At 34.3% G+C, this 17,672-nt stretch overlaps 1 protein-coding gene across 2 annotated transcripts in view; it reads right to left on the reverse strand.

Annotated features, from left to right (window-relative positions):
• Positions 1-17,672, reverse strand: part of USP47 (ubiquitin specific peptidase 47) — a 107,892-nt gene that overhangs the window by 37,104 nt on the left and 53,116 nt on the right. For both annotated transcript variants that reach the window (XM_086677967.1, XM_025928482.2), the window contains 3 exons: positions 16,951-17,096; positions 16,322-16,401; positions 13,867-14,016 (listed from right to left, as the gene is read on the reverse strand). In XM_086677967.1, coding sequence (XP_086534093.1) covers positions 13,867-14,016; positions 16,322-16,401; positions 16,951-17,096 — 376 coding nt within the window. The remainder of the gene's footprint in view (positions 1-13,866; positions 14,017-16,321; positions 16,402-16,950; positions 17,097-17,672) is intronic.

Consider the following 17,672-nt stretch of genomic DNA (forward strand, 5'->3'; position numbering starts at 1 on the left):
CGGTTTGCCAGTTTTAAGTGTCATCCTTTGTCTGTTACCCATTCAACAGTCTATGATCTCATTCTACTTTCTCTCATTTTCTCCCTTCCCCTTTTGAGTGGTATTCTTTTTATTTCGTCTTACATATAATATGTTATACTTCTACTTATGTCCCCACCCTTGTTCCATTTAGTCCTTACTTCTATAAATAAACACATTAAATGCTCATAGTCCTTTTGCTGAAGCTTCCCTGGGGATCTCTTCACTGGATGGAGTTTATCCCCTAATAAACTCAAGAAGAACTCATGGATATAGTACCATTTCAGTAAGTTCTTCAATGTTCAAGAATGGAATTTCTGCCATCATAATTGAATAAAACCTTGGCTAGAGGTCAAATCCTTGGTCTGTACTTTGTTTCAGTGAATTTCTTCAAATTGCTATTCTGTTGCCATGATTTGTATGCTGCTCTTCCAGTGTATGATGCCAACTCAATTTATCCTTAAAGTTTAACAGCTTACTAAAATATGGTCTGAGCTGATCATTCCAGGTCAATTTTCCCAAGTACACGGAAGGTCCTTCAAAAGGTAGACTTAAATTTCCCTTATTTCCAGAAAGTTTTCTTGGCTAATAGTTCCTAAGGTTTGTTCCCCTGTGGCGTTCTTCACAAACTCAGTTACGTTGGACACCCTCTGCCAGGCTTTCATTTCTCTGAGATCCTTTTTTCTTTCTCATTTTCATTCTACATCCCTCTTTAGATTTTCATTCCATTCTATTCTCTTGAGCATTTTATAATTTATTCACTTCTAATAACAATTTTGTCTTTTTTTCTTTCCTGAGTTTGATCAATTCATATTGCATTTCCTATTGTTTCTTCATTTTTCTCCTTAAATTTTTGGATACCAGGTTTTGTTTTGCTTGAGAATATTTAATTTAGTCTGGAGTACTGTGTTACAGTACTTTGTGGTTATTTTCCTCAGGGCTTTTTTTTGGCAGAGTGGATTTTTATCAGCTAAAATGCTTTTATACCTATTTACTGTTCTCTTCTAACAGGGTGCTGTGTAAATTTGATTCCCAGCCCCCACCCACCTGGTCATTTTGTGGGCAGCGTTCTTTAGTTTGAGAGTACCTCAAACTTTTGTCAACTTAGTGTAGTTTCATGCATGGGTAACAGGAGTGGAGAGCTTGAGGTCTTTCATTCTACAGGACACACTTTTTCTCTTTCTTCTGGTTTTCTCTTCACCACTGACTCAGAGGCATCATACTTCTCTATCTTCTGTCCCAGAGACAAAATTCCTCCAAGGATGCCATGTCTCCCTCGAGATCTCCTTCCCTGTGGCCGGTGCTATAAACTCTTTTGGCATGTCCTGTTGTACTTTTTCCTTGTGAGGGTGATTTTTGTATTTATTTTGTTTAAGTCCTTCAAGGCCTTCTCTGTTTCACAGTCTCAAAGGCTTTCCACTCCATCCTCTCCACATATATAGACCTATAGCAGCAATAGAAGCTTGATTATTTTGCTACTTACAGGTAACTGGAAGTTTATGGCATTCTGTCCCCGTAATGAAGAAGTTATAGGTTATCCGCATTTCATTTGTGTTCCTTTTTGTCTAGGTTTTCTGGGAAAATGTATAGATATATACAGATTCACATGGCCACCATTATCTTCCAGACTCGGAAACCAGTTCAAGCTATATTATAATAATTTTCTATAGCTTCCTAATTCACTATTTAACAAGTTGGCTCCAGGATAATTATAAACAAGATTAGTCAGTCATAAAAATTAGTTTCAATTCATCTATGCCTTCAACAAATATATTATGTAAATGTGGTCATATACATTTATCTTCATTTAATGTGATGCATAACTAAAAATCATACTAAACTATATGTTACATATTAAAAGATAAACTATGGATTACAAAAATGGAATAAAATAGTATACTGCACCATTATTAATACACACAAAAATTTTTGCTCTGCTTATCATCAGCTGTCCTCTTGAGTATGTTAAATTACTCACATATCATGTGAGCTTTGGGTTGACCATGATTGTTTATCATCATTCCAGAGTGAAGATAATAGTTTTTTTCTAGTTTACTCCTATTATATAAAATGTAATTTATACATTTTATAGACTGTAATTTTCAGAGTTCAGAATAGAACATAGAGAATTCTTACATCATTCATTAGTTCTTCATATAAAAAAATACTGGTTACTACAGTTTTATAGTTAAAGCAGAAAATCTAGGCACAGTGCAATTATAATATATATCCAAGGAATGGCATTGCCTATGAATTCTTTTTTTTCTTTTTACAATTTTTTTTTATCATGAAATGTCTATTTTATTTTGAATACAGAAATGGGTACTAAAATAAGATACTTTATTTTTCAGATCAAACATAAATCAGAACTACCACTGGTAACTTCCTAACCAATTTTAATGTACTAATTCTGTGCTACTGATATACAGTAATATGTCTTCCTTACAAATATATCCAACTATCTATCTTTCCAGAACATATACTTTGGTTTTTTGTGTTGTTTTTTTTTTTTTTTAATTAGGAAAAGAACTTTATCCTAAGCCATCCACTTTTTCTAACTGCAATTTTTGAGATAATTGTAGTTGACAATTATAAGAAATAATACAGAGGCACCTGGCTGGCTCAGTTAAGCGTCCAACGTCAGCTCAGGTCATGATCTCATGGTTATTGAGTTTGAGCCCCTCTAAGCTGTCAGCACAGAGCCTGGAGCCTGCTTCGGATTCTGCGTCTCCCTCGCTCTCTGCCCCTCCCCTGCTCACACGCTGTTTCTCTCTCCCAAAAATAAATAAACGTTTAAACAAAACAAAACAAATAATACAGAGTCCTTTCTACTCCAGTTCCGTCCAGTAGTAACTTTTTTTTTTTTTTTGCAAAACTATAGTATAATACACAATCAGGATATTGACATTGATCAATCTACATTATATTATTCAGGTTTTCCCAGTTTTAGTATACTCATTTGTCTGTGTATGTGTGAGTATTAAGTTCTATACAATCTGATCGCCTGTGAAGGTTCACATATCCACCACCACAGTCAAGAGACTGAACAGTTTCTAAACCACAAGGATCCCTCATGTTGCCCTTTTAAGTAACCACCTTCCTGTCCTTCCCCTGGTCCTACCACATCTATAAGTTTTGGCAATGATTAATCTGCCCCAAATCCTAAAATTCTACCAAAAATGTATATAAATGGAATCATATCACATGTAACCTTTTGGGACTAGTTTTCACGCAGCATAAAAATTCCCTAGAGATTCATTCCAATTTTAGTATGTATCAATAGTTTGTTCCTTTTTGTTGCTGAGTAGTATTCTATGGTTTGTATGTACCACAGTTTGTTAAACCATTCACTAGATGAAGGACTTCTGGGCGAATTCCATTTTGTGGATATTAAAATAAAGATGCTATGGGCATTTGTACACAGGTTTTTATGTGAACATAAACTTACACAAATTTTCATTCTATAAGTTACCAAGAGTATAATTGCTGGGGTTTATGGTAATTGTATGTTTAGTTTTATAAAAAAACTCCCTTTAATATTTCATATTCCCATCAAGAATGTATGAGTGATCCATTTTCATCACATTGTGACCAGCTTTCTGTGCTGTCATTATTTTTTATTTTAGCCATTCTGCAGGTAAAGGATTATCATCACTGTGGCTTGAATTTGCAGTTCCCTTAGTGACAGTGGACTTTTCCTGTATTTGACATCTGTATATCCTGTTTGATGAAATGTTGTTTATGTCTTTTGCCAACTGTCTAAATGGATTTTTTTTTTTTACTATTGAGGTTACTACTTTTACTATTTTGAGGTTTCTTCACATATTCTAGATATTAGTCCCTTGTCAGATACGTGGTTTGCAGAGAAGTTCTCCCAGTCTGTAGCTCTTCCTTTTATCCTCTTCATTCACATGGGCTTTCGAAGAGTAAATGTTTAATTTTGATGAGATCCAACTTTTCAATTTCTCCCTTTGTGGACCGTACTTTTGGTATCAAATCTAAGAACTTGTTTAACTCTAGAACAGGAAGATATTTTTCCTATATTTTTTAAATAAAATTTATACTTTATATTTTAAATTTAAATCTATGATCCATTTTGAGCAAATTTTTGTACAAGGTATAAAGTTTAAGTAGAGGTCCATTTTTGTGCATAGGGATATGCAATTGTTTCATCATCATTTGAAGTGGAAGTGGAAGACCATCCTTCCTCCACTGAATCACTTTTGTGTCTTTCTTAAAAATCAGTTGGGACATACTTGTGCAAATGTACATCTGGGTTTTCTATTTTGTTCCACTGATCTATTTGTCTATCCTTCCACCAATACCAGTCTTGATTACTGTAGCTCTATAATAAGTTTTATCAGGTAGAATGATTTCTCCCCTCTATTCTTCTTTTCCCCAAATTCTCTTACCATGTGTAGCTTATTTCTTTGCCTTCTACATAAATTTTAGAATAAGCTTGTCTAGATCATCAAAAAAATCTTGCCAGATTTTGAGAAGAAAGGCTAATTAAACTATAATCTTGGGGAAAGCTGACATTTTTACTATGCTGAATCTTCTAATTGGTGAGAACAGTATGTCTTTCCATTTTTTAAAATATTCTTTTCAGGGGTGCCTGGGTGGCTCAGTCAGTTAAGCGGCCGACTTCGGCTCAGGTCATGATCTCGCGGTCTGTGAGTTCAAGCCCCGTGTCGGGCTCTGTGCTGACAGCTCAGAGCCTGGAGCCTGTTTCGGATTCTGTGTCTCCCTCTCTCTGACCCTCCCCTGTTCATGCTCTGTCTCTCTCTGTCTCAAAAATAAATTAAAAAAAAGGTTAAAAAAATTTTTTTAATATTCTTTTCAGAGTTAATACTTTCTTATACATAGGTCCTGTACATATTTTGTTGGATTTACATGTAAGGTATTCTTTTTCCACATTTGTAAATGGTATTGTACTTTAAATTCCACTTTGCACATGTTATTTGCTAGTTATATTGAAATACAACTGATTTTTGTATGTTTATCTCATACCCTGCTATCTTGCTAATAAGCTCACTTACTAGTTCTACAGGGTTTTTTGGGGGGTTGTTTTTTTCTTTTTTTAGATGACTGAGGACTGTTCTACATTTTAAAAAAATCATGTTACCTAAATGGGGGGGGGGGTAATTTTATTTCTTCCTTTAATTGGAATGCATTTTATTTCCTCTTCTTGCCTTATTGTGCTGGCTAGGACTCCCAGGACTATAATGAGTAGGAGTGGTGAGAGCAGACAGACATCTTTGCTTAGAAACAACCTTCACATTCTAGGGGCACCTGGGTGGTTCAGTTGGTTAAGCATCCAACTCTTGGTTTTGGCTCAGATCATGATCTCATAGTTTCATGAGTTTGAGTTCTGCATCGTGCTCTGCCCTGGCAGCACGGAGCCTGCTTGGGGTTCTATCTCCCTTTCTCTATTCCTCCCCCACTTGCACTGTCTCTCTCTCTTTAAATAAATAAATGAACTTAAAAAAAAAAATGTTGGGGCACCTGGATGGCTCACTCAGTTAAGCATCCAACTCGGTTTCAGCTCAGATTATGATCTCACGGTTCAAGACTTCGAGCCCTGCATTGGGCTCTGTGCTAACAGTGCCTGGAGCCTGCTTAGGATTCTCTGTCTCCCTCTTTCTCTGCCTCTCCCCCACTCGCCCTCTCTCTCAAAAATATTATTATATTATAAAGTACCATGTTAGCTGTAGGTTTTTTAAATATGTTCTTTACTAATTTGAGAAAATTACCCCTATTCCCAGTTTTCCGAGTTGTTTTTTTTTCTTTTTTAATCATGAGTAAATACTGAATTTTGTCAAGTGCTTTTTCTGAGTCAATTGATGTGATGGTGTGAATTTTCTTCTTTTGACTATCAATATGGTAGATAACTCTGATTTTTAAATACTGACCAGTTCTGAATCCCTGAAATGAACTCGACTTGGTCATGGCATATAATCCTTTTTACATATTGCTTAATTCTATCTGCTAATATTTTGGTAAGGATATTCTTATCTTTAGGAATTAAGGGTACTGGCTTGGTCAATTTTAACTGTCTTTGGTTTAGTATCAAGATAAAAGTAACTTCACAAAGCAAATTGGGAAGGGTCCCCTTCGTTTCTAGTTTTTAGAAGAAGACTGTGTACTTGGTGCTCACTGTTCTAAAATGTTTGACACAAGGCTCCAGTGAAACCATCCCAACTTGGGAGACTCAATTTTTGAGAAATTTTTAATTATGAATTTAATACCTTAACAATTATGGGGCTATTCACATTATCTAATTCATACTGGAAAAATTATTGTGCTTTTGAAGAATTGATTCATATAAATTATCCAATTTATGTGTGCAGAGTTATTTGTTGTAGTCCCTTATTATCCTCTTGATATCTGCATGATCGGTAGTGATATTCATTTCATTCCTAATACTGTAAATTTTTGCCTCCCCCCCTTACTACAGGTGTGTCAACTGTATTGATCTTTCCAAAGAACTAGCTCTGTGTTTCACTGATTTTTTTGTTTTTGTTTTCAATGTCACTGATTCTGCTCTTTTCTTTATTATGCCCTTCCTTCTGCTCACTTTGGGTTCCTTTTGCTCTTCTTTTTTCAGGTTAGCTGGAAGCTTATTGATTTGAAACGTCTCCCCTTTTTTACTAATATAACCATTTTAATAAAGGTGAGCATTTAATGCTGTAAGTTTCCCTCTCAGTACTGCTTCAGCTGTGTCTCAAAATTTGATATATTTTCATTTTCATTCATTTCAAAGTTTTTGTGGTTGTTTTTATTAATTTCCCTTAAGTCCTCTTCTTTGACTCATATTATTTAAATGTTTTGTGTACTTTTCTTTTTTGTTAGTATTTTTTATTTTTTTAAGCTTATTTATTTAGAAAGAGCAAGGGAGAGCGAGAGTGTGCATGCACGGGAGGGACAGAGAGGGGGGGAGGGAGAGAATCCCAAGCAGGCTCCATGCTATTAGCACAAGCTTGACATGGAACCATGAAATCATGACCTGAGCCAAAATCAAGAGTCGACGCTTACGACTGAGGCACCCAGGCGCTCCACATTGTGTATTTTTCAAACGTTTGGTGGCTTACCAGTTATCTTTTTGTTATTGATTTCCAACTTGATTCTGCCATTGTTGAAAAACACACAACGATTTTAATTTTTTCTTTTTTTTTTTTTTTAGCTTTTAAAAAAGATGTTTATTATTAACAGAGGGGGCGGGGGAGAATATGAATGTGAAGCAGGCTCCAGGCTCTGAGCTGTCAGCACAGAGCCTGATGCGGGGTTTGTCAATGGTGTTGTTGAGCTCTTTATTTGCGAATTTTCTGTCTAGAGGTTCTACCTATTATTGACAGAGGGGCATTAAAGTCTCCAACTATAAGTGTAGACTTGTCAATTTCTCCTTTCATTTTGGACAACACTCTCATATATTTTTCAGCTCTGTTATTTGGTAAATACACATTTAGGATCGTGGTCTTCTTGATGAACTAACCCTTTTATCACTATATAATAATACCCCTATTTCTAGTAATTTTCTTTGCTCTCAAGTCTGCTTTATCTGATATTAATATAGCTATTTCTCTCAATATTTATATAACATTTTTCCATATTTTTACATTTCAGCCTGTCTATACTAATAGATTTGAAGGGAGTTTTTTGTAGCAAGCATACAATTGGGTCATGTTTTTAAATCTGGTATGTGAATCTCTACCCTTTAATTGGTATATAAATGGTCTAACTAAGCCTGCTATTTTAGTTTTGTTTTGTTTCTCCTGCTTTACTGTGAATTACCTGTATGTGTTTTTTTAATTCTATTTTCATTCATCTAGTTTTTTGGAGTGTTTCAGTGGTTGCTCTAGGTGTATTATATACACATAACTTATTCTACTGGTGTCATCATTTTATCAGTGGAAGTAAAGTACAGAAACCTTTACATCTTTTTACCCTCTCCCATTTATTATATAACTGTTTTAAATATTTCTTCTACATACATTTAGAACCACATCAAATAATTTATAGTTTTGGCTCAACCATCGAACATAATTTAGGAAACGCAGGAGAAGTGAAGTCTATTGTATTTACCCAGATTTTTAGCTTACCATGTTCTTTCTTAATTCCTAACATTCCTAGACGCCTTCCTTTTATTATTTCCTTTCTGTTTAGAGCATTTTCTTTAGCCATTTTTTAAGGTAGGTCTACTGGTGGCAAATTCCCTTAGTGTTCCCTCATCCAAGATCTTGATTTCCCCTTCATTCCTAAAGAATATTTTCAGTGGTTGTAAGATTCTAGTTGACAGTGCTTTTCTTTCAACACTTAAAAACATGTACCACTTTCTTCTGGTCTCCATAACTTTTGATGACAAATTTGCTTATGAGAAATCAGGGTGCTTGTACCCTGTAAGAAAAGGTAACTTTCTCATTTGCTGCTTTCAAGGTATTTGTCTTTAGTTTCCAGAAGTTTGACTATAATTGGACTTGATGTAGAGTGATTCTGATTTATCCTGTTGGGAGTTTGCTTAGCTCTTCAGATCTATAGCTTTATGCCTTTTGCCAAATTTGGGAAATTTTCAGCCATTATTTCTTCAAGTATTTTTCCAGCCCTATCTTCCTTTTCCTCTCCTTCCAGGACTCCAATGACACAAATCTTTGATCTTTTATTATAGTCCCATAGGTCCTGAGGACCTTTTTAAAAATGTTCTCCAGTCTTTTCTCTCTGCTGTTTAGACTGGGCAATTTCTGTTGTTCTATCTTCAAGTTCACTGAATCTTTCTGCTGTCTCTTCCATTCTGCTGTTGAGCCTATTCATCAAGTTTTTCACTTTGGTATTACATTTTTTCAGTTCTAAATTCCCCTTTCACTTTTCTTTATATCTGTGATTTCTTCCCTGAGATTTCCTATTTTCCTCATTTGTTTCAAAAAGTTTGGGATCTCCCACTGAAGTATTTCTATAACTATTTAAAAATATTTGTCATATAATTCTAACATCTGTCATTTTGCTGTTTTTATCTATTGATTGTCTCTACTTTCATTCAAAGTAAGATTCTTTTGGTTCTTGTATATAGAGTGATTTTTTTTTTAATTAAACCCAAACATTTTGGGTTTTATGAGATTCTAAACCCTATTTGAATTTTCTGGTTTACTGGCTTCCTTTGACACTGCTCCAGTGAAAGAAAAGGTTTCTGCTTCATTACTGCCAGGTGGAAGAAGTCCAAGTTTCCCACATGGCCTCTGCTGACACCTGAGGTGGGAAGGGGCTCTTCATTACTGCTGGGCAAGGGTTGGGATTCTGACTGCTCAGTAGGCCTCTGCTGATAACACCCTGGCTGTGAGGGGAAGGCATGTCTCATTACATCTCCCCTGATAGCCTCTACTGACACCATTGGTGGAAAGGGGCTACTCTCTTTACTGTTCAAAGATGGCAAAAATCCTGACTCTTCACTAGGTCTCTTCTGACATCATTCCAGTAGGGACAGAAAGAAGCACCTCTTTACTACGAGGTAGGAGTGAAGGCTAGGCTCCCCATGTGTCTCTAATGACAGTGAACCAGGGGAACAAGAGAACAGTAGTGGGAAGGTTTGTTACTGCCCGGCAGGGATAAAACTCCTGCCTACCTACTCAGCCTTCTCTGAAAACTACTCAGGCAGGGGGCTAGAAAGCCTAGTTACAACTTCATGAGAACAGATGTCTGGGCTCCCTACTTAGCCTCGGCTGGCATGAGTTAAGATGGGGGCCACAGTCTTTCTGTGGTGTTTGGCTAGAGCAGAATGGTTATTGCCTAAAAGTTTTCTGCCTTGCTAGGCTGTCCCTTTCCTGGTCTTTTGGCTGGAGACAGCAGGCTTTTCAATCTGTGCCTGTTCATTTCCAGGTTGCCAGCTTCTTCAGTTCCAAGTTTGGACTATATTAGGCGAAAAGAAAACCCAGGGAACTCACCCCATGTCATTCCTTGAGTCCTGAGGTCCCTAGTCTTTATGCCTTTTCTCCACCTTTCAGAGTCTTCTTATGTTTTATTTTATATATAATGTTCAAGACTTTCAGTTGTTTTAGCAGGAGGAATAGGGCAATGTACATCTACTCCATCTTCCTGAAAGCAGAAGTCCCCACTTTTTAAACTGGTTCCCACTATGTCCAACCACACAAATTCCTAGAAAAATGAGGGTAGAGTCTGTGGAAGAGATTTTTCTTTATGTGATGCTTACATATTTGGACAAACATGGACCACTCCACCATCCAAATGAGTTATGTGGCTAAGCCAGATATTTAAGAATGTCCAAATCATCTGTTAATTCAGGGTAGAACCTATGGTATAAATTTGTGCATACTAAACACTTGAAATGCTTATGATTCCATAAGTACTTATGAATTAAATAATGTTGCATTAAAAACTTTAAAACAATCATTAAACTATGTTTACTTATGGAACAGAAGTCTTTCACACAATCTGATCTTTCCAAAGACACTTATAAACCCAATTTCAGACTTCTGAATACATTTTGTGATAATAAAGATATTTAAATGTACTTACCTAATAATAGAATAAAAGTATATAAATAGAAAACGGGTCTAAAACAATGCCTACACAGAGTAGGCAACTCAATAAATGTTACATGACAAAAGATATACATAAAAATATAGTGTCGAAAATTTACCATTAAATAGACAAGCTTCTCCCTAGTTAATGTCAAACCTATGAGGCTATACCATTTTTGCTTAATTTGTGAAATATGCTGTCAGTAAAAATTAATACTTCCAATTTTTATCTATTATTAGCATGTATTCAGGACTATCTCATTATAATAATATATTCTCAAATGTGCTTAGCAATAAGCAGATGCAAGTTTCTTTGATTATGAAATTTAGAGAGATTTGTTTAGACTGCTCTAATCAATGAAAAGAAAAGGTTCTAGTTATCTCACAAATCATTAAAAAAAATTTTTAAAGGGTAAAAAAAGGAATTTTTGTTAAAATGGTAACAAATGTCCCACAGTAAAAGAAAATTACAGTTAAGTAAATTTCTCTACTACAGGAAACCTCAGGGCATTTAAAATAAAATATGTACTGTTAACTTCTCAAAGAGGATTACAGTCATACCATTTCCCAAATTTAATCAAAGAGGCCTCCTAAACTTCTATTAAATCCTGTTGGAGATGGAGTGTTAAAAAGAACTCAATCTGAGAGATAAGAGAATGGCAAAAGAACCATGAAACACTGATTCCCACTTGGCCAGGCAAAATGAAGACCAGCAATTTAATAAATACCACAGCTATAATGACTAAAATGTAATTCAATAAAGAAAATATCATTAAAAGCTATTTTAAAAACTGCAGGCGATTCTTAGCACTCATTTAAAAAGTAGTCTGCTATCAATCATGCTGAAAGATGACCATAAAAATTTATTATAAATGTCATAATGATAAATTAGCTAAGTGCTAATTCCATTCATATTTTAATCCGAATATTACTCTCAAGTTAAATTTGTTTGAACACAGAGATAAAACAACTCTAGAAACTGGATGTTTCAGATGAAGGTTTAAAAAAAAAACTTTAATTTTTAATAGAACCTCACACTTAATTGTCTGAGATTAAGCATCAGGTGTTAACCTCACGGTATACACGTATCTATTATATTGTGGCTCATTGAAAAGAATATACAGTAAACAGAACACAGAATTATCAATGTACGTGTAAGTATATACATGTGTTTATGTGTGTGCATATATCCAAGAAAGAGTCCGTTAATAAAAGTAAGAAAATAAATTTTAAGAGTTCAAGTCAAATTAAGCCAAATATTAAATAGTCTGAACGAAATTTAACTAGATTTTTTACAATCCACATTTATACCTAATTCTTTTTGAAAACACATAGAATTAACAAAATACACAATGGCAAGCAGTGATATAAAACTAATTTTAGATGGCTGTGTGATGCTTTCTGTGGCTTCAAAAGTGTAGGTTATAGGTTTTGAATTCAGAAAATAATGGGAATTTACTTACCTCTAACTAAAGTTCTCTGAAGGTAGTATCCTCCTTAGAACCCCTATCTTGGGTAGTTCACCTGCTATAATTTCCCTAAAGAGATTCCAGCAAAATCTAGCAAGTTTTAAGTTCCCTTCTGCAAGCCCTATTAGCGCATGCATGTGTGTTATATAAACTTGCTCACATAATTGCTTCATAGCTATAACTTCCAATTCCCACTGAATCAACACCACCACTATCCATGTATCAGTGGAGGATACTACCTTTGGAGAATGTCATTTAGAAATGTGTCTTTTTTCACTTCTCCAGAAGTATCCTCCAAATCACTCCATTGCTATCTCTATCACATACTTAAGAGAGTGGTGGTAAATCAGCAGGTGAAAAAATAATGACAAAAAGATTTAGCTAAGCAATTATACTTGCTGAATACTCAAATATATGCCAATATAACAAAACAAACAGCACCAGCTTCCTCAACATTCAATTAATATGTAAAAAAACTAAACTGAACATTTATGTGAAAAATCTTTCATAAAAAATACTTTCATAACCAAAGCAACGCAGAAAAAATTGTCTTTATCATCTGAGACTACCAAATATTTCCCTAGTATATTCTGCTAAAGTGCCAATATTAAAAACGATTAGGAAATAAGTATTAAAAGACAAGAATTTTTCAATATGACACTTCTACCTTAAACTAAAAAATAAAAATCAAAAATCAAAACAAAACAAAAATGAAAAACAAAACTAGCCACTTACACCAAGGCCAATCTTCTATACCTAGAATGGCAATTTACAAAGGGTACTATTAACAAAATTTCTCAAATCTATTCAGGAAAGGGGCTGAAACACAGTGCAGGAAAGAAGACTTAATCTTACACTATTCAGAAAAGGTCTTCTACTTTGGATTTCCATGGACTGATTCCATAACTTCTTTAATTTCTTGATAGCCATATGAAAGTAGGAGAAAAAAGCAAAGGGAAATAATTGTCCTAGAGGCTAGAGGAACAAATCATACTAGACGCACTATTTTAAAGGATAAAAGTATGGAGTAGCTTTAAAAACACTGATTTTTAGCTACAAACCACCATCAGCTTGATAACAACATAAGTCAGGCCCAAAATAAGATGACTCTGAAAGTCTCCCCTGGCTCCTAATAGATTCAGAATAAATGTTTCTGGACATTCTAATTTTAAAACTCAACTTAAACTCCTTTCCATGGCTCTCCTTTTGTGTAAGTAAATACAATAAAATACAATAATAAAATTATCAAAAAGCAATTAAGATATAGATAAGAATGAGAAAATCTTAGATAAGCTCCCAAGTGGATTCTCAGTATATAAATAATTAAGCTAATTTTAATCAATCAATCAATTTACATCTGATTCTTCAAATTACTGTGCTTCTACAATGCATGATTTTAAATTAAAGAATAGGGATGTTTCCTTTAAAAAATGTGGCCTCTGTCTCTCATAAAAACCAGAGGTTTTTTCCCCAATTTTAAAAAATATATGGAAATAGGCACACAAAACAAAAAGTACTTTCTGATACAAAAAAATGGTCACAAAACAGCGTTTATAAAATAGACTATTTATAGGGGAAAAGGATAAAGTGAGATAATCTAGTCATCTATCAGAAAGAATAAAATACTAAACCATGAGGCCATACATTTGCATTCACTTTCCTTTTTATACATGCACTATTAGGACTCACTGAAGGGTCAAAAATCTTCTAGATCTTGCTAGTTTAAGAGCAGGAATTACTAACAACCCAAGAAGGTGTATCTAGGATGATACTTACCTCACAATAGATTATACCACTGTGCTATTATGTATTCTGTGTATGGATACACAAGCAGTCAGCTGAAAGGTACACACCACACTAGCAAATGCTTGACTGGACCCATAAGGCCGGATGACCAATGGAATATCAAGATATGTGTCGATTCTCCAGCCCTCATAACCACATTCCAGACATCTCACGTAGTCCTTCAGCTTGCCTTGATATAGTTCATTTATAAGATCAGCCTAAAAATAAAAACATTAAAAAGTATTCCTTAAAATTCATTTTTAAAATACACAAAAACACAATAATACCTGCTTTTAAAAATAAATTTCGAAGGATATTCATTCTTTATTGCTGAAGTTGTGGAAAGCTTTAAGATTTATCTAAAAGTCTAGGGGCGCCTGGGTGGCTCAGTCGGTTAAGAAGTCCGACTTCAGCTCAGGTCATGATCTCGCAGTCTGTGAGTTCAATCCCCGAGTTGGGCTCTGTGCTGACAGCTCAGAGCCTGGAGCCTGCTTCAGATTCTGTGTCTCCCTCTCGCTGCGCCTCCCCCATTCTCTCTCTCTTAAAAATAAATAAACATTAAAGAAATTTTTAAAAAATTTATCTACAAGTCTATAAAAAATGAAGTTTTGACACAAATCAACTAAAAATCAATAAAAATAGATTAACACTAATTTAAGAATCAATGCACAAAAATTGACTAGTTCACTTCTCTTATCACTAAAAACTCCACTACTAAAATATGTTTTGTTGAAATCAGTTACCAATTTATCATACTATTAAGCCTCATATTATCTTTTCATTAGGATGAGAATACATCTATCATTTTAGGCATGTTAATACTTACATAGCTAAATAACCAGCTATTTTTACGGCTTTATACCTGCATGCCACCACTCTCACAAGAATATATTCTGATTTCTAAACTCGTATCTTCCAGCTCAAGGTGCAAATAAAACTTTAACTTTCAATACTAAACATAAAACAATTCTGAGGGGAAACATTATACTGCAATTTTTGTAATGTATAGAAGTTAAAAAAAAAATCTTCAACTCCATCTCCGTCAAAATATCCTCATTTAAAAGAATGGATCTCTCACTAAATCCCCAAATTTAGCCAAATGGGGTTCTTCTGGCCCAAAAAAAGGCAGTTAGTTAACTCGCTAAGTAAGGACCCTCCATGTGAATGTCTTGCTTCAAAATTCTTATACCAAAATTTGGGAACGCCGCAGGATTGCCTCAGCTGATCTTAATGGAATTGTTGACCCACAGAGAGACACAATAAGGGGAAGAATAACTTCAGACCTATGAAGAAGAAACTGCCCCTAATACCATTTACATAAAGTTACTAAAATACAATAGGACTATGTAGAGAAACTAGATCACTATGTAAACTTAAAATTTTTTCAGTATCTCTTAAGAATAGAAAAGAAAGTGTATTAGTCTACCTCTTCCATAAATTTATCTCTCTTCAAATATCTAGGACTTACATTAGCATTAAATTAGGACCCAACATCATTGCCTATACTAATACCATTTATATAATGAAGCCTTCTTCATTCATGTGCCCCAGTCATATTTGATTCTGTTTTCTACATCAGGGAGGGCATTTCTAAATGGTTCAAACCAGTGTTTTTCAATCAGTTTTGGTAACAACCCACAGTAAGAGAATAATTTACATCACAATCCAGTACATCTAACTGTAACAAAATTTGCACAAAATAATATTTATCGTTACTTTAGTGATGTTCTCTTATATTTGTCTATACTATTCCATTTTTTTAACTGTTGATGTTTATTAACTAAAATTATTTCATAACACACGAAAGGATCACAACTTCCAGTTTGAAAAACTCTGGCCCAAACCATCAAAATAATTCTAATCAGAGGGCAGACCCTCCGGGCTATCTTCCAGATTAGTATCCCTTTTTTATCCCTGTGATCCCCAGTCATTAGAGCCAGTATAAACCTTCTTCCTTACTGAGTTTTGAGCCCCACCCACCCAGTTCAACCTAACTCTTCATGTCACAGTGATATATCAAATGCTCTCCCCACCTCTAACATGTTCTTTTTCCATTGGAAGAAAAATAGAGTCACAGATTAACAGGAATCCTAAATGTCAAAGCATAACTCTTTGGTCAAATGAAGGTAATAATCAATATACTTAATCTGCTATAGATTATATAGTTTACTTAGTAAATATCTGAAAATACTGTTCAAAAATCATCCCCAACACACACACACACACACACACACACACACACACACACACACACGAATTACACAGTTTTTAGTTAAAAAGAGATCATCTAGATCACAAAACCCAACTTCCTTATTTTAAAGAGGAGGAAACTGAGGTCTAAGGTGGTTTAATGAGGATCTGTATGACTCAGTTAATGTCCAAGTGAGAACCTAGTACTTTCAATTCCCCATTCAGTACTTTAACAACTGGACTATTCCCAAAGTTTTAAAACATTTCAATAGAATAGAAGTCACTTATGAATGATTTATTATAAGACATTCCCCTCAACCCAAGATGAATTACCTGCTCTGTTTGTTTCCATTTCTGTTCCAAAGCATCAAACATGACTCTGCACAGTTCTTGTACATCATGCTGCTGCCAAGCTATTTTAAGATAAAATTTAATTAAAAACAGCAACACATTTAGCATAACAAAACATCAATTTTCTGTTTAAAAGCAAACTGTCAAGAACATGGAAAAGTCTACACAAAATAATTCTAAATTAAACAAAGAACACAAACTATACATTATAGTGATGAAAAAGTAATCACAAGGAAAAGAATCAAGAGATCTTAGTATTTTATAAGTAACACACGCTTTATGGTGCTATGATATTTGCTATTTTTGTTATGTTTTACTGTAGAGTTAAGAAATATATTAAGAAAAATCTAGGACAATAAACTTTAAAAGTTTTCATTTAAGTACATAAAAGTAAAATTTAACCAAACTTACTTTACAAGAAAATTTTAATTGTTCAAAAATTTACCCTGAGAACTTAAATTTTAAAAACAAGTTATTTCTAAGTCCCAGCAAAAAGCAATGAAAAGGTTTATGGTAAAGTTAATTAACTGTTAATACATATTATTTATAATACTGTCTCCCAGAATTCCTTTGAATACTAGAAACACTTATCATTACAAGAGAATTAGTACCCTCACTACTATCCCATCCAAAGCTCCTTGTAACGTCTGTGGTTTCAATTGCTCTCTTTTTGCTGGTTTGTAACAAAACAAAAAGCCTCTGAAGTTGATATGGGATACTTGTCACTGGATCTTCTTCAGATTCTTCAAATTCCCATCTATTGAAATAAAATATTTGAAAATTAGTTATAAAATATTTTTATATTCTTAAAACATCATTAATGTTAACATCATATAATGCAAGACCTTTGAATATTAACTGAAGCTATTATTATCCAACAAAATAGTAGCCTTTCTCTAATTCATAAATTCAGAAGAAATTTAGACTTGAACAAAAAAAAGGCCTAAGAAAGCAACACAAATGAAAGGCAAAGCTCATCTAAAAGTAACCACAGAACTTGAATCTGATCAAGACTCTTGTCCTTATTATTAATTCATACAGGGAACAGAACAATATTAAATGACACTATGGCGTTCAACTAGCAAAATCCAAACTGTGGAAAAGTACAGGAAAAATGACATCAGTTTTCAATATATATCTTTTCAAAAATTAACTGTAAGGAGAAAAAAATATGGAAGGGGATTAAAATAGATTAAGACTCATAACAGTTTTACTGTACGGCTCTTGTTTGGATCCCGATTTGAACAGATTGTTTAAAAAAAATTATGAGGCAATCAGGAAAACCTCTGCACTGACCCGAGAGATAATTTACAGATGATGTGATGGGGGTGTG

This window comes from Puma concolor, chromosome D1 (assembly GCF_028749965.1).
Source record: "Puma concolor isolate L17-30 chromosome D1, mPumCon1.1.hap2, whole genome shotgun sequence".
Classification (NCBI taxonomy): domain Eukaryota; kingdom Metazoa; phylum Chordata; class Mammalia; order Carnivora; family Felidae; genus Puma; species Puma concolor.